Here is a 27,444-nt window from a genome sequence, read left to right as displayed (position 1 = left end):
CCTCCACCAGTGGCCTGCCAGTGCCAGCCTCGGGATTTGCTTCGCTTCCTCCCCTCTCCGGGATTTGCTTTGCTTTGCTTCCTCCTCTGCTCTCTCGCGCGCGCGGGATTCCACGAACTCCTCCTCTTCCTCCTCCTCTGCTCCCGCGCCGGGAAATGCCAAGAACTCCGCCTCCTCCTCGCCCCCTCATCCTCCTCCGGCTCTACTTATACCCGCCCTAGGCCGCCGCTGCGCCGGGGCGCATTCCGTCGAGCACCTGCCCTTCGTCTCCGCGATGGAGGACCTCCGCGCCAAGAGCAGCAGGGCTCGCTCCGGCGAGACGTCGTCCGCGTCCAGGATCATCGCCGCCCAGCGCCAGTGGGCCGCGCGCCGCCGCCAGGCCTGCGAGCTCGACCTCGGCCTCCGCCGCGACCGCGACTCCGAGCTCCTCGCCCTCGCGCGCCTCCACGCCGTCTCCACCATGCTCGACGCCTCCTCCTTCCTCCGCTCTTCCGCCGAGGACGGAGATGATGACGGCGGCCGCGGAGACGGGAGGCGCAGCGCGCGGTCTCCGGAGCGCGCGAGAGTGCGGCGGATCGCGAGGGAGCTGACGACGGCGGCGGCGGCCCCCTTGACGCAGACGCAGACGCAGAGCTCCCCTCGCGGCGGCGGAGGCGAGGAGTGGCTGGGCGAGACGGAGCGCGCGCGCGTGCGCTCCGTGCGGGAGCGCGTCCGCATGGCCAGCCTCGGCGTCGGCGACGGCGACCGGCATCGAGCGCGCGCGGACGACGACGACGACGATGACGTCGTGAGACGCATGGCCGTGGAGCGGCAGCACGAGCTCCGGGGCCTCTCCGATCACCGTGCCGTCTCTGCCTTCGCTCACCGCGGCCGCATCCAGGTCCAAACCCAAAATCCTTTGCATTTGTCCCCAAAATTCATTTGAAAACAATATTTTGGCAAATGTATTCTCTTCTGCATTGTTAACTATTGGTACTCAGTACGAAACAATCAATAGTTGAGTTGATGTTTTTTCTTTTTGGTCGACGAATTGAATGCCGTGCTTGGATAATCTGTCCTGTCTAGCTTGCTGCAATTGCAACTCTGCAAGCAGGTGTATCAAGTGGAGTGTTAGAAGAAAGAGTATTTTGTTCTTATACATTTTAGGAAATTAGTTTATGTTTTACTATTGCCATGTACCAAGATCGTTTTGGACTAGGTCCTCTTCTCTGCAGCCTGCACATTGCTGTTGTACCTGGTAACAGCTGAAAAGTTTTGCCAGGGCATCTTTCTGACCAAATCCCCACCTGTACTTGCTTCATGCCTATGGTGCCTAAAGTTCTCACTGTGGAAACATGAGTGGAAGCCTTTAGCCAGGAAGTTGGGCATTGTGCTCTATTTGCTGCCTGCCTAACAAAGTAACAACTAACAAGTAGCTTTTTGTATTGGATCATGTGCACTGAGAGCCAAAGTAACAAGAGTATGCAGTTTGTAAAGTACAAGTCTTCGTTTGCCATCTCTAATCTGTAAAATTAGAAGCACTTTGTTGTGTAACAAGTAGCTTTTTGTATTGGATCATGTGCACTGAGAGCCAAAGTAATAAGAGTATGTTGTGTCATTTCACTTGACCTTTCTGAAGAACACCGTTGGCTATAATCACCACCAAAATTTCTTGTTAGACTTGTATGAAGCTGTCTGCTGATTAGAAAATTTCATGATGTTGATCTGCGTATTTTTCAGTACATCCTTTTGAGGAATGGCATTAGCTAATAGCTACACTGCCAATGAAGTCAAAATTTCTGAATAGCCCTGTCTAAACTTGTTTTCTACTAGAGTAAATAAACCATTTTAAGTGTTAGTGGTAAGTTTTTGTTTTCATAATTAATTGATAACACCATATTTTGTTTCATTGGATTGATAGTTATTGTTTCCAGTCCTTTCTCCGAGGTAGTTTCGTTCGCAGTGAAAGGCATATGCACGACGACTGGCCACTTTCGACGGCAACCAGAGAATTGGGACAGCTTAGACAGAGTCGCCCTGTCGCTAGATTGAGGTAGGGCCTCCTTTGCCTAGTATGATCTCCTCTACTGTTGTTCATCTTGGCAGTCACAGGTTGGAACTTGCATTTGGTGGACGGTGAGCCTAGCCTGTTACTGCCTCTTAACTCTATTAGCCACGCGTTGTGTCTCACGGGCATGTGTAGCTACCATCGGTGATAGGATGATATTATTGATAGGGAATTGTGGCTATCATTTGTAGCTTCAGCATTATGCCGTAGGAATAATCATCAACTATGGTCAAATTGCCAAATGAACATATTTTCTAGCAGTTTCTTTGAAAATACACAATTCCTCCATCATAATCCCCACAAAGAAGAAACTTCTTCATACATACTAGCTTTCATTTCCAGCATCATCGAGAAGCATATAGATTAACTTTCTGCATGCTGACAATATATTGTTCTTGACTAGGGAAGAAGTTCGCTCTAGAACAGAAAATATCACCCATGATCAAGCCGCTAACCATTTTGGGCCAATGGATGCTCAAAACAGTTATGCCAATAGTGAGAATCATAATTTTACTCATCAGGTCTTCCTTGACAATAATCTTCACCTGGAGAATGCTACTCGCAATCACGAGATCCAGACATTTCAATCAAGGGAAGAAGCTCAATCTGTCGACCTCGAGAGCACTGTATCAAATAGTAATGATGCTTTGCAAGATGATTTTGATCAAGAACACATGCACGGATACGAAGAGTACTCAGACTCAGGGTCCTCGGGACAGGGCAGTGAGCAATCTGGTTCATCCTCTTCTAACCCGTCTAACAACAGCGTGCGACAAGATGATGAAACTTATGGACAGCCAACTGATTTACGATGGTCAAGGGAGATATCTGGTAGTGAGGAAGAGGGTTCCTTCCTTCATGGAGATGAGGAATGGCATGTTATTGATTCTCAAGAAGGTGAACCACAATGGCAATCAGATCCAAGTGTCTCTCCTAGCCCACACATTAATAGGTTCAGTCCTCCGGACGGCGATGTCTATGGAGTAGAGCTCAGAGAACTCTTAAGCAGGTAATTGTTTAAAATAAATCATAAAATGCAGTACATTCCCAGCCCTTTGTTGAATCATACGTTAGCAGTTTATATTTTGCAGGCGTAGCGTCTCTAATCTTCTTAGTAGCGGCTTCCGTGAAAGCCTGGACCAGCTGATACAATCATATGCTCGAAGACAAGAGCTTGATCCTCCTGACTGGGAATATGGAATTCAGATACCAACCATCGGTTTACTGAACGAAGATCATGCTGAGCATGGGACAAGTGAACCGAATCAGGCCGAGCATGACACCGCTCCCCATCCTCCGATTACATCGTCAGGCCAAACACTTCTCCCACAGCAGCGGCATTGGCAACTCCAGCTGCCTCATCATAACTGGAGCCAACAGAACATGCATCAGCCTGAATTTGTGAGTCTCCTCTTCGTTGGAAGTTTTAGAGCTCTGTTGTGATCGGCAGTTCATGCTATTCATTCGTTGGATGGTCACCTGTTACCTGTTGGTAGTTCTAGTAGTACTGTTTTTTCAGGTCCCTGCTGAGATCTGTTATCTGGTGTTTGCTGAAAGAAAGATATCTGTTTTGGTGCAGGAGTGGGATGCCATCCATGTCCTGCGAGACGACCTGACAGGGCTCCAGCGAGGGATGGTCGGCATGCAGCAGATGCTGGAAGCGTGCATGGAGATGCAGGTAGAGCTGCAGAGGTCCATCAAGCAAGAGGTCTCTGCTGCTCTGAACCGCTCTGTATCCAGTCAAGGTCGGTTGGTTACTCTCCTTCCTGGGGTCCTCCTGGCCTCTATTGTGCTAGCATATATATAGTTCGCTGTGTCTGACAGAAGATCTCTGAATTCTCAGCCGAAGATGAGGATGGATCGCAATGGAAGCTAGCAAGGAAAGGAACCTGCTGCGTGTGCTGCGACAAACAAATCGACTCGCTTCTTTACAGGTTTTTGCTTATCTTCAGAGAAGACGCATTTTTAAAAGACATTTTTGAGAAACACAAACACATATTGTTGTGACATGATGGATTCTTGACACTTTGCCACCTTGGTCTCAGGTGTGGGCACATGTGCACCTGCTCAAAGTGCGCGAGGGAGCTTCTCCACGGCGTGGGCAGATGCCCGCTGTGCCGCGCGCCCATCGTCGAGGTAGTCCGAGCTTACTGCATAATGTAACAACAGGGCCCTAAAACCAAGCAGGGGGAGCTGTCTGCTGCCGCTAGAAGAGTCAGGGCAGGTGACACTGGTTAGTTTGACTGGAGGATTTCAGTTCCGAGAGCAGAAGTTTCATTTGCATACTAGGGATAGTAGGTTGGTTCATGAAACCCACTGTTAGTTCTCCAATTGTATCTGTCTCTACGGTAATAGCCTCCTCCTCCACCAACAACAACACCATGCTAATGTGTGTCAGCTTAATCCAGTAGTAGCCGTGTAGGAGTAATTTGCAATAAGATGACTCACAGGCAGTATTAGTTCTGCATTTTCCTTTTATTCTGTATCTCTGAATGTTCGTCCGACTGTCACTGAAGAAAATAACAGAAATATATTTTCAAGCAACTGGCTGACTTGTCCGGCTGTATCAGTATGCATTGCACACACATTGCGTGTCTGTGCATTTCCTTTTTTAACCTTTGTTGAGTTTTTTTTTTGTTGAGCGAACCCTTTGTGGATTGAAAGGGGACACTGTGTTCGAAGTTGGAGGGCTTCGATTGGATCGACCCGGGCCGTGTGCAAGCTCTATTCATGGGCCTCTCCCGACTCTGCAGAGCCTCAGAGAGGCTGCGGTTATCACCACCTACCTCTGACTGACACTGAGAGGCCACCGCTGCTCTCACCTCTGCACCCGCCGCCTCAGCCTCACACACGTATTGTGAAGAAGGAAGGATCCGTTAATGGCGTGGTGGGGAGGCCTGTTCCTGAGCCTGAGCCGGCCCTCGCCGGACCAACAGAAATCCTGCCTCGCGTCCGCCGGCGGCTTCAACTACGACGCGGATCTCCACGGCGCCTCCTCTGCCCCTGATGCACTATTGACAGACAGGGCGCTCGCCGACCGCGGCTTCTCCGTCAACCGCTCGCGCGTCCTGGTCGGCTCCGGCGCCGACGCCTTCCGCCGGGCCAAGTCGGGCCTCCTCTCCTGGAAGTAAGCAACCAAGCAAGCAATTCACCCTTCCTTCATAAGCCCGCCAACTGTTTGATGTTATTCCGCTGAAAAAAAAAAGGCACTTGGCGCTGGGGTGGGCGAGCGTGGAGCCGGGCACGCCGGTGAAGGCCGGCACGAGGTTCTGCATCTGCTACAAGGAGGTGATTCCCTGGGTCATGTTCCCGCTCCAGATCGCCTACGTCGACGGCGGCTTCTCCTCCTCCTCCTCGGGCGCGAAAGGCAATGGCGTGCTGGCGTTCGGCAGCGGCACCCTGCAAGGGCATCTGCTGGCGGGGGAAGAGCGGTTCTCTGTGGAGTTAGACGAGGAGTCGCGGGTGTGGTACGAGGTGCTGTCCTTCTCCAAGCCGGCGCACGTCCTGTCGGCTCTCTGCTACCCCTACGTGCAGTTCAGACAGCGGCAGTTCGCGCGGGAGTCCGGCAAGGCGCTCCGCAGACACGTCGCCGCCGGCGGGAGCTGCTCAGACTCCTTCTCGAGCTCGCCGCCGCAATGAGATGGAGAGGCATTCATGATTCATGCCGTCTGGCTCAAGCTCGAATTGCTTCCCATAAGCTGAGAGCGGGTGTCAGTAGTAGAATTGTTTGTCTTTTTATTTATGATTTCTTGAATAAATTATTAGCAGCATCCGATGCTGGAGTATCTCATTGTGGTCAGAGTCAGCGAGACAGTCGGTCGGTATTGCGCAGTGAGACCAGATAGTACTAGATAGATAAACTCGACACGTCGCCTTCCCTTCCTTGGTCGTCAAGCACGCACTGACTGACTGACTGCCACAACTGCAACGCGGATCCGAGGCAAGCACACCACAGCGTATTCATTCAAACTGCTGATTGCGATTCGGGATCCTATGCCCACGATTTGATTTTCCCTCCCTGGAAGAAATCGACGGGGATCCAAGGCCATGGGTCATCGAATTCAATCCCCCAATTCTTCCTTGCCACCGAAGCCTATCCTTCCAGCTGGACACTGGACAGGACACGAGAAGAAAATTGAAGTAGAAAAACGAGAGAAGCCGATTTCCCGTCTCCTTCCTTCCTTCCGTCGGTTTCCTTCCTCAGCACGCCTCTTCGTCTTCTCCATTTCATTTCACACCAACACACACAGAACACACCGCCCCTTCTTCATCCTCCTACATATACACAGCCACCCTTAAATTTCCACATATTCCCCCGTCTCCTCTCTACTTCTCCTTCTGGCCTCCAGCGATCATCCACATATAAAGAAAGAAAGCCTGCCATGTCCGCCTCGCCCGAGTTCTACCGCCCCTGGTCCGCCGCGCCGCAGCTCTACTCGCCCCGCGTCCTTCCCGGAGCAACAGCAGCGGCAGACGAAGACGAATACTACAGCTGCCGGACGCCGACGGGCGCGGGGATCAGCAGCAGCTACCTCGGTACTGGCACTGGCACCGCCGCCTGCCCGCCGGCGCCGAGGAAGCCGCGCCCGCAGCCCGCCGCGTGCCGGAAGCGCCTCTTCGACGTCGCCGCCGTTATCAGCGTCCGCTACGACGAGCTCGACCGCATCTTCCGCCCCGCGCCACCCGCCCCCTCCAAGCAGGGCAAGCTCGCCGATCCGCCGGTGTCCGGTAGCAGCAGCCGTCGAGCTGCTAAAGCTTAAATCAAGTGCTACTCCGTGTAATTGATAATCAGTGATACTGCTTAGCTAAAGACTACTACTTGTGTGGTGTGGATGCATTATAGGTGTAAAATTACTAATCAGCTGTAACCCTGCCCACTGTTGCTTACACACACACACGCAGGGCAGCCTCTGTAATGATCCATCCATCGATGAGTTATGATTATTGTAAGATTGTTTATGTCCGCCTTAATCTGTTACTCCTACTACGAAATGAGTTCCCGCTGTCCTTTTCAAAAAGAGGATGCCAATGTGAAGTTTTTTTAAAAAAAAATTATGTTTTCTTTTTGAGGGGGCAACACAGGGGGAGACAATCTAATCTTGCAAGATTTTGAGATCATAATCAATTGCGCAGATAAGATAAAGGTCCCGCATGGAAAGAACAGATTCCATGCACTTCTTTTCAAACCTTTTTTACACTTCCTTTCCAAATGTGACAGATTTCTTTTATCCTGCAATAATACATGGACGATGGACCTGGAGGCTACAATAATCCCTTCCATATATGGCCGGCCCAATGTTTCCCCAATTTTTGAAATTTTCTACACATACCTGGCTTCCACGAAGCTAGCAGTCAGCTAAGTTTGGAATTCCACCAAAGAACTTGCCAAGCTCAAGCAGCCGACTTTGACTTCAACGGGACAAGACCCTGACCGGCTGACCCTGCTAAAGCCGTCGACTTTGACAGCTGACTTAGTGACTTCATCCACTTCACCTTTGTTTCCGTGAGAGATGGGCTACATCAGCCTTGCAGGGCAAGGAATGGCCGTGGACAGCAAAGTGTCCACTGTCAAGTGATGTAAAAAAAGAGCACCATGGATGGAAGGAGATAATGTATTATAGCCAAACAAGGCCAAAGTTAGGACCAACTCACTCGCATCAGTTACTTCAGGTGATGGAATGGAACCAAACAACGAGGAGATGTTCAGATCCAAATCATTGCATCAAAGAAAGATGTTCTCATTCAGGAACTTATGTTACACGTTTTGGAGCTTGTAGGTGCACAGCCCTTTATTTACTTATTAATTCTGTATACACGGATTGCTCGTTTCATGGAGCCTGTGTTTAACAAAGGAGGATCCTACTGATTAATAATAATTAATACCATGCGGAATCTATTTTTTTTTTCAGTTAAGCTGCTATCGATGTGGCGAGCCAGGTGCAGCCTCGCCTCTCAGGAGCCGCATGGTCTATTCATCAGCAGGTGTTCCCAGCTTCGCAGCGAGCCGAATTGCACCCCTGGCGTTTCAGGTCAGACAAGATCTGCAATTTATGCCAATGAAGTTAGTTACTGTGTACTCCACAATTTGTTTAAGATACTATAGAGTAGATGCAACAAGAAAAAAGTTATGCAGTATTGAAGTGTAGGGGATTTGGGCTAACCTCCTATCCCTCACTGTACTGTTCCAAGTACTCTTTAATCATCAGCCTTTCTTCTTTTGTAAGAACAGGGTTTTGGCCAGTCAATCGCTCTCTCATTTCTTGCTCTTCAGAGCTCGTGCCGTCCCTGGAGACCTGCGAGGGAAGATGTAAGCCATGCTGGGGATATGCAAGACTCCGGAGATTTAGTGAAGTAATCTCACTTGGATGTAATTATTCACATGCCCATCGGCGTTTGGTTTGGTTTTCATCTCATGGTCGTTGCACACCCAGTTGCCATCCACTACATATTTGTATTCATACCGTCCTTCCTTCAGGGAAACACAAACACAAGAGGTGTAAGATGCAGTGAGCGTGAAATTGGTCACAATCAAGGAAAGTGTGCAACGGATACAGTGAATCAAACATTTGTGGAAGGGACGATGATTGCCTCCAGTATTACTTGGATCAATTAGATGGACACAACTAAGGTTAAAATTAAGGTTCCAGATATCCAGTATTTCAACCAAGGGCATTGTTGAAATGCAAAGGTTCATAAAAAAATTAAGCTTGATATTACACACTGATGGTGCTACATACAAGGCATACGAGAAATATGACGGCAAATATTGAATGAAAATCAAAGCTCAGACAATAGCTTTCAGTACAATAGTTAATTTGATACTCACAGGCAACTCCCTCTCAAGCAACCAAGCCTTTTCCTCCTTATTGTATGTCAGAGGAATTTTCTGAATAAGCACAAGAAATGTAAGGCATAGAAAGAAAATCAGTTAAGAGGGTGTCACATGGAGCAAAATGCATCGATATCAAAGATTCTATACTAGAAAGCAGCTTGGCAGAAAGGGTTCTTCCCTCCATCAAATGGAAATTCTTTCAACGTAAATATATGATTATTTTCCATAACTGAATATTAATCATACCTGTCCCCAGCCGATGTCAAGCCCAGAAATTTCGACAGAAGAACAACTACCATTTTTCCACTTCAAAGTGATGCAGTTTTTGGACAAGCCCGTCAGCTAAATAACAAGACAAGCATCATTTAGCACAAAGATCTGTGACGCGGAATGGTATCTGACCACCATCCTCTTTTCTCCATCATAACTAAAAACTAAGAATACAGTACAGTGCTCACTTACAATGTCAGCAGTTGCCAATTTAATGGCTTCCAACTTTGGAAAGCTAGGCCTTTTACTCTACAAAATCAATAAATAAACTTGAACTATGTGAAAAGGTAACAAAGGAAGATAGCCAGCTATGCGGTAAAAATGAACTTAAATTTACTACAAAAGACGATCGAGAGAGATCTGCACACAGGCCGCTGATTCATAGATATTGGAAACAAGCCATAAACAGTGCACAAATATCATCAAAATTTGTTTCCCTGCTAACACCGTTAAACAGTAAATAAAGGAAGTTTTCAACAACATAAGACTACCTGTAGTAGCTGATGTCCTTCGTTAAGATTGTAACCAAGAATCCAGAACATATATGCCAACTGAAATTTGGCAAAAGGTTCTCAAAATTAGAAAACTTATCAGTGCACGAGATTACGGACAACATCAAATCGTAGTATAGAAGGCTATTAAAGCATTTTGTGCATAGAGTGCATTTTATTAACTACAATACAGTGATTTTGTTATTTTGTGGGAATCACAACTTTCAATAAAGTAATAAAACATTGTTAGTTGGTGGCTGGATGCACCTATACATTTGTTTGTTTGTTTTTCATTATTTTTCTTTGTTCTTTTCTTGTGGGTGGACTGGGAGGATAAAAATAGCTGAACTGAAGAAAGAGACAAGACTATGTAAACCTACTGCCACAGCAGGAGCTCTTCCAAGTCCAGCTGTACAATGTATATATGTTATCCCACCATTATGGCTGGCAAGCTTGTATAATTTGCTAATCACAGCAGGAAGCCTCAGTCGCAAATCAAAAGCATCAAAATCCCTGGTGTAGTAATTAAACGTTAGACCAATTTAGAATTTAAAATATGCATAACGCAGAAAACAAAAAACAATTTGTCTATAAATGCTGATTGAGAAATATGAATCGTCTAGCTCCAGCCTCTAGGTATTATTGAAAATTGAGAAGTTTTGTGCTTAAAAAGAAAAAATGGGGAGATCATATAAGTTACTTTTTGTGAGATTATGCCATATTAGAGGCTTCACCGATGTCGATATTGAAAGAAAAAAAAAAGTACTCCACTGATGTCCGTACAGTATTCTTTTTGTGTGTGAAAGTAAATGGTATAGGAAGTCCACACTGAAATATTTCTATTCTGAACGGATAAAATCTACAAGATTAGGGAGAATACAGATTATAAATGTTAACAATAAGGTAGGTAATTTCTTTGCAACTAAAGGACAGCTGAATGAACTCTAAAATTTGATCAATTTTCAAACCCAAAGAGGAACAATTACTTCTCCACTTTAACTGTTTCTCCTTGGGACAAGGAACTACATAACTTGTACTTGGCATAGAGTATGCCAAAATTTCTTGGTTCCAGTTTAAAATGCACTCATGTAGAATAGAATTTTTAATACCTAACTTCTTCACGGCAGTGCTCAATATCTTTGCATTCTAGACAGTAGTCTTGAATGGCACAGATGTCAACTCCAAAATATCTTAGCAGAGCAGTGAAGGATGGAACACATATGTTCACTGAAAGAAACCAATGCATAGCAGTGGAAGTAAAACAAAAAAACTATGTGTTAGGATAAAAACTAAATCATGTTGGAAGATGTATGTACACGCGGATAATAAAATAGCTGCAGAGAAACTACCAGTTCGGATAGAAAGTTCTGGCTCGAATTCTTTAATTATCTTAATCATAGAAAAGCTGCAGGTTTTTTTTCGAGAATCTATAATTTCGGAAACAAGCCAGCTTAACAGCCATATTAAAGATACTTCTTCATTTCTATCCAAAATAAGACAAAATAAACTTCAATGGCAAGGATACTCAAGGTCCGGATCTTGCTGCAAGCAGAATACAGTTTTCACACCAATCTCCCGAAGCTTATCAACATCAAGTGGGCTCTGCACATGCGAGCAGATAATCAGAAGGAGTCAGATGTGTAATTTTTCTTTACAAAAGGTTGAGATGAGGACCTGTAAGCAGGAGCCTACGATCAAGTCCGGGCATATGAAATTGTAATTCATCCCAAGCTCATGTCTGTACGTCAACACTAGAAATGATTTTTGGAAAAAGAACAAGTATTTCAGGAAAGAATTTGTGGACGAGACTTAACTAGGAAGGAGCATAAGGTATGCAATCTTATTCCAGGAAATTGTGCTTAATTAGGTGGTGGAAGTACTCAAATTTTAAATGCTTCTATATTAAAAAAAACTAGACAATATAATGAAGAAAGAAAATTCAGATGGGCAAGAGAACAATGTGTTAGCAGCAAATAGGGAGGCTTTCAGTTGAGGAACAATACTAAATGTAAAGTAGGTAGCACCGTCCTCAAGATTGTCAGATAAGTGGTAGGCAATATTGCAGAAAGTTTAGATTAAAGAATTGTTTGCTAAAGCCAAGAAATTCATAAAGGTGAACGAACAAAAAGGTTGAACTAGGATGGTAGAATAAAAAAACTTGTTCTGAATGGTTTCAATCGATTAAAATTAGCTTGAGTCAGTAAATCTGATGGTGACATCTATGTGAGGCTGGACCGTTTCTTGTTTTGCATTCATTAAGTCAGAAAATAGCCAGTCGACCTCAAGCCGACAAGCAATGATACAGCATTACAGCCAGTGGCATCAGACCTTGCAGATAGATAACAGGGAACGAGTGGCGTAAGTAAGCTGGCTGTCTCACTTTACCTGCTCCCATAGCTTGTGTCATGTTGGTGCTATACGTATCAGACTTCTCCCCGCCCGGCTCCAGCGCGCTGTTCTCCGCGCTCGAAGTTGACGCCCCAGATGCCTGAAACGGCAGGTGCAGAGCCATTAATACATTCAGCCGCAAGGAAGCTGACACTGATACGCGCACTAACGGTACATGGATCAAACGGTGCACCAAATGTGGCTGCAATTTACAGTAACCAACGGCGATTCCGGCCGCTGCAATATATGTATCTCTCTATCTACTCGCCCGGAACATGGAATCGCAGGCGTTCGAGAAGTGGGCTTACGGTTTTGACGGTGTGCGAGCGGCGACTCCCTCCACGAACCATCGCCTGGAAATCCATCCATCCATCCACCGGCGGCGGAAAACCAAGAGATTAATACCACAACACCCGATCCATAGGGGGTAAAACGAAAATGGATATGGTAGGAGAGAGGTGGCTCACCAGGTTGAGCGGCGAGGGCCGCCTCATCGATCTGGATCCCACGATCGGAGGCTCCCTGGGCGAGCAGCAGCAGCAAAAATCAACCGAGCTGCCAAATCCACACATGCAACACACGAAACATCCCCCCTCCCCCCGCGGCGCAAATCGAATACCTCCCCTCCCCGCCTCCCTCACACACGCACGCAATACTTACTTGAGCAGGTTTTGGAGGCAGTTCATGGCTTCGCCCCAGCTCGTGCGGTCTGTTCGACGGCGGCGGTCGAAATATCTGTCGCGGCGGAGGAGGTCGGAGAAGAAGAGAGGGGGAAGAAGAAGACGCCGCTCGCTTCCTTGCGTCCGTCCGTCCGTCAACCCGGTCCAGGGAACCCGCCTGAGCGTGCTCCTTGGGGCTCTGTGCGGCTGGGTTTATAGGCTCAGTCCAGGGAGACCAGGGTGTGTGGGCGCTGGGACGTGGACCGCTGTGGTTAATTTTGGCCTTCGAGGGCTAAATCGGGTGGGGCCCACTTTTAGCCTTTTCTTTTTTGACCTCTTCTTCGCCCATCGGACGGCGACGGCTCGCTCCCATCGGACGGTTCTGGGGCATGACACGTGGAAGGGGATCGGCCGTTGGTCAGGAGAGAACCCGGGGACAAAGCGGGTAGTGTCTCTGAGAGTCACTCGTACTCATAGCGCTATCTGAATTTTCTTTTTTTCCCTTTCTTTTAGTATCACTGAAATGATATTTTCTGACCAACCAAAGACCACCAAAACATAAACAATTTCCGATGTCACATGAACGAGTGCCTGTGGTGTCATTGTCGCACCAACTCCGTCCCAAACATTTTGTGTGTCCGCAAGTGTTTTTACCTCCGTTGAATTGCGGCAAGACAAAAAGCCGTAGACAACAACTTTACTAGACGAAAGAGCTACCATCGCTACGAATCGTTCCATTCATGCCACCACAAGCATGGAAGTTTTGCAGCAAACTTAGGAACCACCACACGACTCTAAGCACTATGTGAATCGAGACTGCATCGAGACCACAAAACTCAATGTAATGCCATGGGATGTTTTTGTGCTCGGACATATGGTGCTTGAAAATATTAAGGCCACTTGAAGCTAGATTTAAAAAAACGAGGATAAAAAAGTAATTAGAACAAAAAACTTCCAAACATAACCTCTTTTGAATAATAGAAAGCAACCATTATGAATATAATGTGTTGGCTATTGATACCTCTCCGTCCTCTCTTCCTTGGTTTGTTATACATTAATTCAAAGCTTTAATAAACGGTTACTTCACAAGCCATATGGTCCATGCATACAAGATTGCATCATCACTAAGTAACTTCGAATACAAATAAAATTGTACTCCCTCCGTCCATAATTCTTGTCGAAATGTTACATATATCTAGAAACTTTTTATGAATAGATACATCTATTTCTGGACAAATTTGAGACAAGAGTTATGAAACGGAAGGAGCACAGTAGTATCAATTTTATGCCGCATAAATCATTCTCCACATCATTGATGATGGAGTAAATCATGTATACATGGTAGTACCGAACTTATACAATCATTGAAGGCCTCATTAAGTCAAGAACACCCTCTTATTAACAGCCTAATTACACCAAACTAAAAAGGGGAAAACGGAAAGAAACTTTTCCAGCTCTAGTCAACAAACCAAACCCGCGGGAGCCGATGCCGTGTCCCTGGGCGAAAAAGGCATAGCTTTGCCGTCCGCCATGACTAGAGATCCGAAGCTCCCCAAGCCGCCGCTGCCGCTGCCACCGGCGGCGAGGAGACTAGCAGCCTCCCCCAGCCTCTCCGACAAGCTCCGGAGGCACTCCCCCTGGCTCCTCCTCCTCATCTGGTTCGCGCTCTCCTTCTCCCTCTTCCTCTCCGCCGCCCCTCCCGCCGCTTCCCCCCTCCTCCGCCGGCCCCCCGCCTTCCTCCACCACAAGCCCCGCGCCCTCGCGGAGGAAACCACGAGCGCGCCGCCCCCCGCCGTCCGGATCTACGTCTACGACCTCCCGCGCCGCTTCAACCGAGACTGGCTCGCCGCCGACCCGCGGTGCGCGCGCCACCTCTTCGCCGCCGAGGTCGCCCTGCACGAGGCCCTTCTGGGGCACTACTCGGCCGTGCGCCCGGAGGACGCCGACCTCTTCTTCGTCCCCGTGTACGTCTCCTGCAACTTCTCCACGCCCAACGGGTTCCCGTCGCTGTCCCACGCGCGCGGGTTGCTAGCCGACGCCGTCGACCTCGTGCGCCGGGAGGCGCCATACTGGAACCGCTCCGCCGGCGCCGACCACGTCTTCGTCGCGTCCCACGACTTCGGCGCGTGCTTCCACCCCATGGTGAGTGGCTCCCCTGCCGCTCTGGCCTTTTGCTAAATCCTGCTGTTTTCGCTGTCCGGTTTGTTGCATTGCAGGTGGTTGCGTGTGGGTTTGGTAGGTTCCTTGCGTCCAAATGGGAGATTGTAAGATGGAAGCTTGCTTTGCTTGCTCTCTGGTTATAAACGGCATAGAACTACCTGTTCGTGATAGGGAGTGGCCAAGGTGGATTCTATTCTTGAGAATGTAGTTCAGTTTTGGATCAATTGAGGTGAATCAATTTCAGTACTATTATTATTACTTATTAGTGTCTAAATTTGACCCTAGGGGATCCACTTCCCCCCCACCCAATTATCAGAATTCCTCTGAGGTTGTCACGATGGAACTTTTAGATAAAGGAATGAGCGTGGTTGTTTGAATTGAATTTGACACGGTTTGGCCTGTCCTAGCATACTCAAGGGAATTAATCACCCAATTCAAGCATCTGAATTTCTCTTCTGTTGTCATGATGGAACTTCGTCCGTTTGCGATTGCACTCAACACTTTTGCCAAGACCTTGCAGATTAATGGAAACTACACAAACACACTAAATTTGTTCAACTTGTTTGATTAGGAGGATGTGGCCATCGCGGATGGCATACCGGACTTCCTGAAGAGGTCAATCCTGCTACAGACATTCGGTGTACAGGGACCTCACGTGTGCCAGGAGGCGGAGCACGTGGTTATCCCGCCACACGTGCCTCCGGAGGTGGCTCTTGAGATACTGGAACTGGAGAAGACACGGAGGGACATTTTTGCTTTTTTCCGAGGCAAGATGGAGGTCCACCCTAAGAACATTAGTGGCCGCTTCTACAGCAAGTAAGCATATACCACAAATCCTTCCTTTTCTTTTAGTCGCTTCATCTAGCAATAATCTCAAAAGAAATAGCAAGGGTGTTATGCTATTTTAGACCTTGCCTCCTCCATATTGCTCTAAACTACTCCACTCCATGGGGCTAGCCTGAATAGTCCCTTAAGAAAAACCGTAAAATATAAAAATGGAAAGGTTTAATTGCTTGGCAAAAATGTGAAGACATTCCTAAGTGCCATTATTTCATTGATAGATGTACTTATGGGTAGCACTATAACAGGATATCAATGGGTAAATTAAGTTTAACTGCATTGGATTGTATTTGCAATTTACTGGCTCTTGCGTTTCACTGCAACAGGAAGGTGAGGACTGAGCTACTACAACGGTATGGTCGCAATAGCAAGTTCTACCTTAAGCGGAAGCGGTATGACAACTATCGATCAGAGATGGCTCGCTCATTGTTCTGCCTCTGCCCTCTGGGATGGGCACCATGGAGCCCTCGGCTTGTGGAATCGGTCCTCCTCGGTTGCATTCCTGTCATAATTGCTGATAATATACGGCTGCCATTCCCTTCTGTCCTTCGGTGGTCAGATATCTCGTTGCAGGTGGCTGAGAAGGATGTCGCCAGTCTTGAAAAGGTGCTAGACCATGTTGTGGCAACCAACTTGACAGTGATACAGAAGAACTTGTGGGACCCTGTGAAGCGGAAGGCGCTGGTCTTCAACCGCCGTTTAGAAGAGGGAGATGCCACATGGCAAGTGTTGAGGGAGCTGGAGGTTTTGCTAGACCGTTCTCAGAGTAGTTATGTTGGATCATGGAGGAGGTGAAGACCCAAGGGAGAGGCACATCGCTAAGGGATTTTTTTGTTGGTTGCTGACATCTAATCTGTTGCAGCTGTGCAACAACAGCGTGCAGCTCACACTTGCTGCCTAGCCGACAAGATCAATAGTTGAGCATCAGCACACCAGACATGGAACTTTTTCTTGCCAGAAGTTCAGAATGTCAATTCTTCACATTCTATCGCAATTTTTAGCGGTCAGTCGGATGGTTTGCAAGTGGTGTATAGTGTAACAACAGAACAGTAATGGACTGACAAACTGGCAAGGTCTGTACAGGAAATTAATTTTATTCATTTGGTAAAGGAAGTATAAAGATTGTATTACAGAGGAATGATTTGTGAAAATGTACATTTATATACTTGTAGAGTTGTTCTCATGGTCCATACATCCATGAACTAGATGTCCAAGCTTGTTGTATGAAAATGGTTTCACTTATATTCCAAAAAGAAAAGGTTGTTTAAGTTTTGTCACATTCTAATAAACCACTCATGATCACATTATTCTTTCGAAATTCCAATAATGTGGAAACATTCTTTTACTGACTTTGGCATGAACAAGAGCCTGCAAACATTAAGGAAAATATTTCCCTCTGATATCCTCCAACATAAGTTAAAACAGCTGTAGTTGCAAAAAAAAGTTATGACAGCTGAAACTAAAAGCCACACATGCAGAATTTGTTGTAAGCTTTTCTTTTCTGTGTTAGACTGGATTTTGTGCAAGGAGAACTGAACAATCGTGCGTCAAAAAAGCACGAACATAGAACAAAGCAGAAAAAGATACTTGTCTGAATGAGCATATGTACCTATAACCTATTAGGAATGACTTGACAAATCAGAGTGACACAAATTGAAACTTCAGAAAATATATCTTTGTGAAGAGTAAACAGCAAACATAATCACAGTACAAATACTAGTTTTGTGACAAAAACTAGAAACAAGCATGCATATTGCGGAGAACATAGAGATAATAGAACTTCAGCTCGCAAAACATTTTCTTGCCAATAAGGTTTGCCAGTTTACATGCCATGAAAAATTGAAAATGACTGTTATTCAATAGATAGATCCACATAGCACATTGATGGTCCACGTGCCATTCTAATGTGCCATAGATATAATCCCCTACAAATGGCTAGTCTGTAAATAGTGATCACTCTGGTAATGTGCGGAGCAGCATGCCCTACAGTTGAAAAATGCATCATCTTGACATCAAATACTCAAGAGCACACACCCTTGCAAGGAGCGTCCTTGCAGCGGCAAACAGGTCTCCCTGAAAGCTCCCATCCATTAAATCCACGTTCGAGGACCGTGATGCTCTTTACCCCTGAATCTTCCTTGGCCTCTGATAAATAGTCCAGAAACATTCGTGCGCAAGATGGACCGCGCACCTGCAGTTTGAGGGGACAGGTTAGCCTCACCTTAAGTTGATACATAAAATTTGCGGTGAAAGAATACAAGTGATATACAATACCGAATATAGGAGAAACAAAGATACAGTAACATGGCTGCTACAAAAGCAGAGTCTATTTGCTAAAGACAAACAGCACAAAGTACAGGTTATTGGTTCTAGTGTGAATTGTAGCAACTCAGGGGCCCAAGAGAAGTAGCAGTAAAATTAAGCAATAGATCTCGATTGAATGTAAACCTACAGCTTATATTAAAATTTAGAAGTACCCATTCATTCAAAACCTATGGACATAAAGGAAACAAGTACTCCCTCCATCCCAAAATAAGTGACGTGAATTTGTATAAGAATCTATACAAATCCACGTCACTTATTTTGGGACGGAGGGAGTATTGATCATCAAGCTCAGAGCACACAACCGTTGCAAGGAAATAGAACAAATCTGACCCTGGTATCTTATAACCATGAATAGTGTTGAAACCACAGTAAAAAATAACACATCAAACAGACTCGGAACCCAGGAAAGGAAAATGAGAAAGTCATATGGATACGATAAAAAAAATTCTGGCCAAAAGCTGTCTCCTTTTTCATTTATTTTGTTTGAGCAAGCTTTCTCCTTATTGGTTATGTCTATGAAACCCTCGAAGTCAAAATGGTTCTCAAATTTAACACTAAATCCAGTCTCAACCACCTTGTAGATGTCCTGCTAACATAGCACATTCAAATTGCCATCATTAAAGAAAACTACGGGCCTTCAATCACATCGATCAAGCTAACAGACAAGCTAAATCAACTCTGTAACTTGTGCTTCCACTCTGCACCCGTTGTTCTTTTTTTTTGAACTGGTGGTAAATATCAAAACAGTTTTTACAATCAAGCTGTAACAAACGCTCCATGCAGGGAGGAACAGCTTCACTCAGCACACCACCCTGTAAAGCATTCAAACCTAATTTTGCTAACTCATGAGCAACCACATTGTTAAGATGACTAGAGAAAGTAAACTTGATGCCTGGATCAAAAGGAACGAGGTGATGAATCTCCTTGATAACCGGTCTCAGCGTTGATCTTGTTTCAGAATCGTCTAAGAGGAGCGAGATAAGGTTCTTGCAGTCGCTCTCCATGATCAACAGCAAATGACTGAATCTCCTGGCTAACTTGATGCCTTCAAGGCAGGCAATACCTTCTGCCATTTCTGCACCCATTGTTCTAAGGCAAAGTATCCGGTGAAAATCCTCGTTCGGTGCAAACCGTGCAAACTTCATAAAAACTACATTTCTGCACCCATTGTTCTAATTGCCTTCTTGCAAGTATCGTTCGAAAAATAAAAACCAAGAACTAGGAGGGAGGAGCTGTGAAGGAGGGAAAGGGACCTGGCTGAGGGCGCAGTGGAAGACGAGGGTTTCCTTGCCCCTGGTGGCCTCGGCGAGCTCCGGCAGCCGCTCTGCGAAGCCGTCGCTGGCGAAGTGGTGCGACCCGGCGATGTGCGCGTCGCAGGTCCTCTCCTCATCCCTTCATATATCCCCCCGTTAGCTACACCGCAGCAGCAGAGCACATCGATCGATGGTTCCCGCGGTGGCGAGAGGAGGGTGCGTTACCTGACGTCGACGATGGCGACGCGGGGGTCGCGGGCCATGGACACGAGCTGCTCCGCCGACACGTAGGACACGCCCTTCCTCGCCATCTCCGGCCGCCGTGGCCCGCGGGATCGGAGCCTCGCCGGAGAAGAGGAAGAAGGGGGGAGATATTCCGGTCGCCTCTTCCCCTGTCGCGGTTTGCACATAACCCCTCGGACTATACGTATATTTCAGGGAGGCCCGACGTGATGAGACGACTGGACTGAAGGAGTGATTTCTCGGCCTCCTTGGCTCCTTCGAGTCCGGGCCGTCGCCCTGGATAGAACGTGGGCTAGCTGGGCTCTAAACAGTTTTGTACAAACTGGGCTATCTGGGCTCTAGATAGAACGTGGGCTAGCTGGGCTCTAGATGGAATTTGGGCTCTAGGCTGCCCAAGTGCATTCTCAAAAAAAAAAAAGCTAACAACCAAAGCTAGCCAATTCTGCGAGCGGAGGAAATTGAGGTGACGTGGCCTCACGAGAAGCAATCAATGTAGTGGGGTTCCCTACTTAAATGCAGAAGATGTGATCGCAGATTTTTTGTTGGAGTATTTAATTACAATTCAGCTGATTCTAAACTTGCCAAATGTCATTTTTCCACACTATCAGATCTTCATCCTACTGTACAAATTTCATCCTCTCACATATATATAGCAGCCGCCTTAACCCTAAATCTTTGGTTTTCTCCCACATCTCGCTGCCCTCCCGTCGGCGCCCCCTCCACACCCGTAGAGCTCCATCCTAGATCTACTTTCCTGGTTGCAAAGGTTGCCGCTGCCGTTGTCGAATTTCATCTCCTCATACAGGTTGTCAGAAACAGGTAGGGATTTACTCAAGAAATTCAAATCTGAGTGGAATTTTTGTTGGATGTTTTTTTAGAAATATGTAGCAGCTTTGTGCAGGTTCCTTGATCGGTCATTGGGAGAAAAGGAATTGAGGCAGCCGACTCCCTCTTACTATGTGGTGATGAATGCGGTGGCTGAAGGGGGCGAAGGCATAGAGACCCCACCGCCGCCGCCCGTTTGCCATATTTGCTTGGAACCTTGGACTTGTGATGGCGAGCATCGCATCTGGTGAGCGAGACGCTCTTGACTCTGTTTTATTTCCCCCCCCCCCCATGCTTTACATGTTGTAAATTTTGCCTCAAGTTAAAAACATATATACATGGCTCGCATCTATGATATGTTCACATAAAATTCTTGATAGATGTTGAATTTGTTTGACGAAATGAACAATAGCCTTTGCTAACACATTTTTGTGAATTAAATAAGCCCAGGAGGCCCTTTGTGTGCCTTATTGCCTTATGGGCATGGGATCTAACAATGCCAATTCATTATCGATTAATCATTGGAATTTATATTGACCGAACGTTCGCTCTTTAGTATCTCGGAGCGAACGATCTGCTGGCCATCCGATTGAGAAGACTGTGCCTGAGATCTCGCCACGTGTCTTGTGGGGGGTGACACTTTAGTTATGTGGCGTGGCAACTTTAGTTCTGTATGGATTGCAATTTTGGCCTGTGAGGATGGCAACTTTAGTTCTGTGTGGGTGGCAACTTTACTCAGTCGCGCCAGAAAACTAGGGAGCGAACATTTAATTTCGTGGGGGTGGCAACTTTAGTTCTGTAGGGTTGGCAACTTTAGTTCTGTAGGGTTAGCAACTTTAGTTCTGTGCAGATGGCAACTTTAGCCGTCGTGACGAAAGACCAGGGAGCGAACGTTCGCTTCCCTATTCCATCCCATCAATCATTGATCATGTACATCTCAGACAACTAGCTAGGCTTTTTTCAACGACCTTAATTTTATTCTTTATTTGGTACAAACTAGTATGTATACATGTATGGAAGTATGGAAGTGCAAAGGTGTTCTATGAGAATTTTATACACATTGATCATATATCTCGTATCTGTTGTACGCATTGATCATATATCTCGTATCTGTTGTACGCATGTATGCAGCTGTATTCCTTGTGGACATGTGTATGGCAGATCGTGCCTACTGATGTGGATGCATCATGCTAGTAATAACACGAGTGCTAAGGTACTTATACTTTATTTATGTTAACAGAACTTTGTTCTTCACAAACTAAACTTACTTACGCAAAACATATATCCACCATCTTCATGCCAGTGCCCACTGTGTACTCGACAATTTGAAATCCAGCAAATCACCAACCTCTACGCGGCAAGAAATTTGTGGGATGGTTGTTGTCCTTTACAGGTTAATTAATTCTCTCTCTCTCTCTCTCGATCTCTCTCTCTTTGATTTGGTTTATTTTCCAACAGTTTTTCGTTTGAATTATGTCCTTCACTACATCTCACAAGCAAACTCTTTTCTTGATCATGCCAATGCAGGAAGTAAAAGAGCACTACGAGTCTATGCTTGCAAGGAAAGAACTATCGAAGAAACGACTACTCGAATATACGACGAGGTTTGCTCTCTCTGCACTTTCCGATAATGTGACTTCAGACACAAGACTAGAGAGATCGGAGAGCCTACGGGCTAAGCAGGAAGAAGTGAATGCCCGCTTGAGGGAACAATGTGCCGACGTGGTGAGGAAGTCAAGTGAACAAAATGCACTCGCTAGCACTTACCTGACGTTAGTGAAGGAGCGGGTGAAGAGGATGGCTGAAGGAGGGGAAGGGACGCCCAAGGATCTGCTGGAATTCATGGAGCGGTATTGGCCTTCCCATCTGTCACTGCTTGACATACCTGGACTCACTCTCACGCCTGCTCCTTCCTATGGCGATGCAACAATTTGGAGATCTGATCTTGGTTCTGCTCCTGCTCCCAACGCCAATAATGCAACAACTTGGGGGATGATATCTGGTCTTCTTAGTCATGCTCCTGCTCCCAACGCCAATGGTTCAAGAACTTTGGGGCAATTTGGTCTCACTACTCCTGCTGCTGCTCCCACCAGCAATGCTGCCCCAATTTGGGGAAGATCTGTCCTTGCTCCTACACTCACCGCCAACAATGGCACAATTTGGGGAAGATCTAGTCTGACTCCTACTCCGGGTGCTAGCACCAGCAATTCAACAACTTTGAGGGAACCTGGTCCGAGTACTCTTGCTCCCATCGTCAATGGCATGACGAACCGGGGAAGATCTAGTTTCACTCCTGCTCCAACCGTCCGTGATGCAACAACTTCGGGAAGATCAAGGCAACACCGTGATGATCAGTTCTCAAACATTCGTGGACAAGGGTCTGGTCCTTTTGATGATGTTGCCGCCAAGAGAAGACGGTTCTAGTAGAAATTATTTATTTGGCAATAGGATAAACAGTAACTAGTCGTACTATGTATTCGCAGTCATATTTGCCTTTTAAATTTCTCAAGACAAGGATCATATTTTGATTTGGGTTTGAAACTCCATTGTATGTCAGATACATTATCCAATGAATGTTGCTGGATTTCTTCAAGTCATTTTTATGTCTTTTGAAACGGTGGATCCAGGGATATTAGTACACTAGCGCACCTGATATGCTCCCCTTCCTGATTTGGTCATCTTTTGCAGAACTAGGTGTAGTAGTGAATGGCAAACTTAAAATATTTAATTTTGAATTTTGTTAGAGGAAATCGAGCTCTATTTTTTTAGATTAAACTCGAACAATGTGTTTGTTTTTAGGGGATGGCTAGGGAGTGCGGGTCTTAGCCGGTGCTCTCCGACAACCCAAAAAGCCTGTAGCCGTTTCGCATTTCCCAAAACGACTTGATGCGTCCGTGCGGCTGCACTTTAGCTTGTACTACTACCGATCAGTACACATTAGTGATTTCTTCGTCCGTTGTAGGTCTCCAGGCCTGTGCGTTTCTCCCGCACCTTAGCTCATACGCATTACTCCCGCCGTCCGGTTTTAGGAGGCGTAAAATTTGAATGTCCTTGTCCAGATTTTGTAGGCGCTTGGTTTCTCCGAGGCGCTAGCAACTGAAATGGTCTTTCTGCATGTATGCTCGCAAGCAGCAACTGAAATGGTCTCTCTGCAAGCACCTGATTTCTCCGAGTAGTACACATTAGTGATTTCTTCGTCCGCCATAGGTCGCCAAGCCCCGTGCGTTGCTCCCTTTACAAGCTGCTGCCATTATTACAACATAAAAATTCTCAAGGATATACAAACTTATGTAAATTTGTGGGATGTGGTTAGGTTCCCCTGGTTTCTAACATCCTTATATAATCCATTGTTACAAACAACAATGATTAAAAAAATCAAATCACCGTCTCACTATAATCCCAGGAATTACAACTATCAAATTTAAATCCAACAATGATTAGAAAATCAAATCACTGTCTCCCTAAAATCCCAGGAATTACAACTAAGTATAGCTAAGCACGTAGATTTACACGAACCACTTCAGGTCCAACAAAAGTAGAAGCTTAGATCCAAAATAAAAGTAACAACTCAGGTTTCAAAACCGTATCGCACAGCAACTCCAATTAGATCCCATGCCATCCGTACTTACTATTGCATATCTTCTCTTGTTTGTCTTCAAATAATCATTGCACATCCAAAAATAGAGGTTGATTCTAAACAAAAGGCCCTCTCACTCTGTTATTCAAAATGAAAAAACAAAATTAAACATTAGAAATCTCTTGTTCCAAACAAAACCCCGGCTGATGATACCAAAGTTAAGGGCATCTATATAAGTAGATGTAACTTTTAACATTTACAATTACATCTAAAAAAATTAGGAAAGTAACTCGTAACATTAAAACTAAATCTACTTAACTCATAAAGTAATTGTCATACACTGAACATCCAACAGAATCATAGAGTAACTCTTAGCCTAGAATTTACATCAAGCACTAGAGACAGTTCAGATCCAACAGAGAATCCAGAATATTGTGAGGAGTATGAAGACACATGAGGCACAGGAGATAGGGGACTAACCTGGTAGCGTGTGGTTTGTGCCCGTCGATCATAATCGAAGGTGAAGAGCAGCAATAGGCACCTCCCCTATCTCACCTGGAAGCAGATTGAGCTGTAGCACTGTAGTAGAAATTAAAAAACCAAGGAACCTCTAAGAGGAATTGCATGCTTAATTACATCTAAACATTTAATTAGTTACTTTCTATCACGTATGCAATTACTCTCAAAATGATTGTTACACAGTGCTCAATTGCTACAATCTGTAAATGGCCATGGATTCAAGGGCAACACACTGTTTTCATAATCTAGAAAGTACTCCATTGCATAACAAAACACAAATACACATAAGTACAGACTAATGAAACTCACCATGAATCGATGAATTTAGCCATGGGATGAAGCTCCAAACAACAATAGTTTGCACGAACTGAGCGCAATTATACAACTTTGAAGCCCAGTTCTAGTACTTGTTTGTCTGCTATGAACGGAAGAAGCGAAACAAAAAATGATTGAAGAAGGCAGGGATTGCTACATACTTCACTGGATGAAAGATTCAGTGGTAGAGCGTGAGGACCCTGGTTGTGGTAGCCTCCAGCTTGTGACTTCAGCGGCCAGCTTCATCAGTCTGTGGCCGAATTAGAAACTTTTCTGATCCATAAGGGAAAAAAAACAGTTCACTTTTGAAACAGGTTTGGAATTGAATGGGCCGTTGGGCCCTCGCGTGGGGGAAATAATTTAGCTTTGGGCCTTCCTCGTATCCGCACGGGAACCGAGGCGCCAAAACCCTTCTTCCCCGTTTCCTTCGCTGCTGCCGCTGTACCTATAACAAATTTCGGTTCCATTCTATTCCCCCCACCACCCACGCCCTAGAAATCCCACCGATTTGAGGGGCTAGGGTTCCGGCGATCGCGAAGATGGAGGAGCCAGCGGCCGGAGGGTACGACGTCCTATTGACCACGCCGCCTCCGCCGCCCTCCTGCCCCATCTGTATGGAGCCCTGGGCCTGCGGTGGCGGCGGCCACCGTATCTGGTGAGGGAGATGCATATCTTTCAATCTTTGGGCTGGTTGAAATGCAGATATCTTACCATAGTGCCAAAGAAGTATGTTCATGGCGGACCAGTGCACCGACACAACTTATCTCCAGGAAGATATAGGCACCCACATGAACTACTAATCATGCTTTCTTTATGTGAAACACCTAAATTAGGTCGTTTAGAAATTGCAAGATTAATTTTGTATTGCCCTTAACAAACATTTAGTGCGTACTAGAGAGCTCACAGCGGTTCTATTCCTAAGTAACTCGTTGAATCAGTATAACAGAAACTGCTGATACTCGCCTATTACTCCCTCCGTTCCATATTAAGTGATTTTCTATTACATGTATCTAGACGTTTTTTAAGCATAGATACATCCATATTTGGACAAATTTGAGCCATTTAATATAGGACGGAGGGAGTATTAATTTAATGTTGATTCAGATGTTTACTTCAGGAAAAGTGGCTTGGAATTTTCATCTATCATTGAAAAAAGATTTGGAGTGGTTCAGAGAACCGGAAAATTTATGTTCTGTGCAAGACTTCGTATCGCCCAAAACCCCTCTTCTCCATCATTGTACCAGACATTTCTGTAACTTGATTGTTCGGCTTATTTTGGCAAAGAGAATTGTGCAGTTTGGCCTAGTATACTGCACTATTTTTAGACAATGGAAAAGAACATCCCCTCCTCCTGGCCGATTCATGGGATCCATTTCAGCCAAAATTTATTACACAGTCTAGTATTTCTCAAGCAAGACAAAGCAAAAAGCTAGAAATTCACAAGAAACTCAAAAATTACATGGCCTTAGTATACTGCATAGACAAATAAATTTGCACAGCCCAGATTTTTCTTATTTATCTTCGTTATCTTACACTGTAAGTTATATTTCAGACAAAACGTATCTCACCATAAATGCAGTTTTAGCTGACAACACAAAGATAATGCATGGCATTCAGTATAATTACCCAATAAAAATTATTTATAGTTTGTCCTGAAGCTGTAGCTTACTGTTTACAGCCTCAAGCTCTGTTTCTAGCACCCATTCTAGTTTGTTTCTTTACCATGGTTTACCTAATTCTCAGATCAAGGCCCTCTCTCGATGCCTGAGTTCTTTATCTTGTGTCACGATACCAAGAACGCACACGTCCCACCATCTTGTAATGAAACTATAGATATATTCATGCTGTCAAATATCAAAACTATACATTGGAGCTGGAGCAAGAAATTAACACGGTTAGTAACTTGGTACAGTTCAGGACTAGTACAAGAGCATATCACATGCACGGTTCAGCCTTAGTTAGCATATGCATATATACTAATGTTAAAACTCTTTGTTGCTGATATCACATAAACAGACGGAGCTTGCAGAGATACGTCATATCTTGATAAAGAACCTGAAGAGACTAGAAAACAGGTTTTATTGCTAGAACAACATGAAGAACAGAGTAGTGCTGATATAGACAATTTCTGAACAATATATCCTGAACATAGAACAAAGAAAATAGAACATAGAACAATAGCTTGACAATACCAGATTCTGACTAAACTGCTGCACGCGCATATGACAACATCAGGATCTGCATGTGATATTTCTTAACCTAGTACAAGGACCACTCAACTGTAAACAAATTTGATTTCTTTAGGCCATCAACTGACCACATCGAGGGAGATCGATTTCAAATTTTTCATCAGTTCTTTAGGTGACCAATTTTGATTTCTTTATAAGAAATCAGGATCTAATCACTTAGTATGATGCGACTGCCGTTGATCCGCGGACACTGCCAAGCCCGTGCTACTGCTGCTGACCTGCCATCCCGTTCTGCAGTAGCTTCTCCCTCGCCTTCCGTCACCCCTCCTCTCTTCCCCGGGTACCTCCACCTCGCCGTCCCCCCCTCCTCTCTGCTGACCTGCCATGAGTATCTAGTTGAGTTATTACCTAAGTTGCATGACTTGGCGCTACGGACACGGGGATATGGGATTGCGAATACGTCATTTTCTGAAAACAGCCATTTGTGGCTACGTCGAGTATGTAAGTATTT

At 45.6% G+C, this 27,444-nt stretch overlaps 6 protein-coding genes across 6 annotated transcripts; 4 read left to right on the top strand and 2 right to left on the bottom strand.

Moving 5' to 3' along the window:
- The first annotated feature begins 13 nt into the window (after positions 1-13).
- Positions 14-4,591, top strand: LOC100832218. The gene is made up of 7 exons (XM_010231029.3): positions 14-880; positions 1,914-2,032; positions 2,451-3,056; positions 3,139-3,448; positions 3,627-3,792; positions 3,891-3,981; positions 4,093-4,591. The coding sequence occupies exons 1-7, from the start codon at positions 275-277 to the stop codon at positions 4,208-4,210; spliced, it is 2,016 nt and encodes a 671-aa protein (XP_010229331.2). The 5' UTR covers positions 14-274; the 3' UTR covers positions 4,211-4,591.
- A 163-nt stretch (positions 4,592-4,754) lies between these two features.
- Positions 4,755-5,837, top strand: LOC100831922 (UPF0548 protein At2g17695). The gene is made up of 2 exons (XM_003562168.4): positions 4,755-5,174; positions 5,254-5,837. Exons 1-2 carry the CDS (start codon positions 4,927-4,929, stop codon positions 5,684-5,686), a joined length of 681 nt encoding a protein of 226 aa, XP_003562216.1. The 5' UTR covers positions 4,755-4,926; the 3' UTR covers positions 5,687-5,837.
- Positions 5,838-6,029: 192 nt separating this feature from the next.
- On the top strand, positions 6,030-7,034 carry LOC100835773 (cyclin-dependent protein kinase inhibitor EL2). The gene has a single exon (XM_003558963.4). The coding sequence runs from the start codon at positions 6,430-6,432 to the stop codon at positions 6,805-6,807; it is 378 nt and encodes a 125-aa protein (XP_003559011.1). The 5' UTR covers positions 6,030-6,429; the 3' UTR covers positions 6,808-7,034.
- Positions 7,035-7,747: 713 nt separating this feature from the next.
- On the bottom strand, positions 7,748-12,885 carry LOC100835154 (phosphoglucan phosphatase DSP4, amyloplastic). Its single transcript, XM_003558961.4, has 15 exons — positions 12,689-12,885; positions 12,496-12,550; positions 12,337-12,381; positions 12,026-12,128; positions 11,315-11,391; positions 11,166-11,242; positions 10,750-10,830; positions 10,021-10,153; positions 9,641-9,700; positions 9,342-9,398; positions 9,126-9,221; positions 8,874-8,933; positions 8,409-8,516; positions 8,209-8,340; positions 7,748-8,088 (listed from the first exon to the last, which is right to left on the bottom strand). Exons 1-14 carry the CDS (start codon positions 12,712-12,714, stop codon positions 8,212-8,214), a joined length of 1,107 nt encoding a protein of 368 aa, XP_003559009.1. The 5' UTR covers positions 12,715-12,885; the 3' UTR covers positions 7,748-8,088; positions 8,209-8,211.
- Positions 12,886-14,127: 1,242 nt separating this feature from the next.
- LOC100831615 (probable glucuronosyltransferase Os03g0107900) lies at positions 14,128-16,959 on the top strand. The gene is made up of 3 exons (XM_003562167.4): positions 14,128-14,829; positions 15,419-15,663; positions 16,014-16,959. Exons 1-3 carry the CDS (start codon positions 14,218-14,220, stop codon positions 16,480-16,482), a joined length of 1,326 nt encoding a protein of 441 aa, XP_003562215.1. The 5' UTR covers positions 14,128-14,217; the 3' UTR covers positions 16,483-16,959.
- A 499-nt stretch (positions 16,960-17,458) lies between these two features.
- Positions 17,459-19,704, bottom strand: LOC100834847 (arsenate reductase 2.2). Its single transcript, XM_003558960.4, has 3 exons — positions 19,491-19,704; positions 19,266-19,404; positions 17,459-17,878 (listed from the first exon to the last, which is right to left on the bottom strand). The coding sequence occupies exons 1-3, from the start codon at positions 19,673-19,675 to the stop codon at positions 17,708-17,710; spliced, it is 495 nt and encodes a 164-aa protein (XP_003559008.2). The 5' UTR covers positions 19,676-19,704; the 3' UTR covers positions 17,459-17,707.
- Between the last annotated feature and the right edge of the window lie 7,740 nt (positions 19,705-27,444).

The sequence above is a fragment of the Brachypodium distachyon genome, chromosome 1, assembly GCF_000005505.3.
Source record: "Brachypodium distachyon strain Bd21 chromosome 1, Brachypodium_distachyon_v3.0, whole genome shotgun sequence".
In the NCBI taxonomy this organism is placed as follows: domain Eukaryota; kingdom Viridiplantae; phylum Streptophyta; class Magnoliopsida; order Poales; family Poaceae; genus Brachypodium; species Brachypodium distachyon.
Note: the sequence above shows the minus strand (reverse complement) of the source record. Positions and strands in the feature narration are given on the sequence as shown.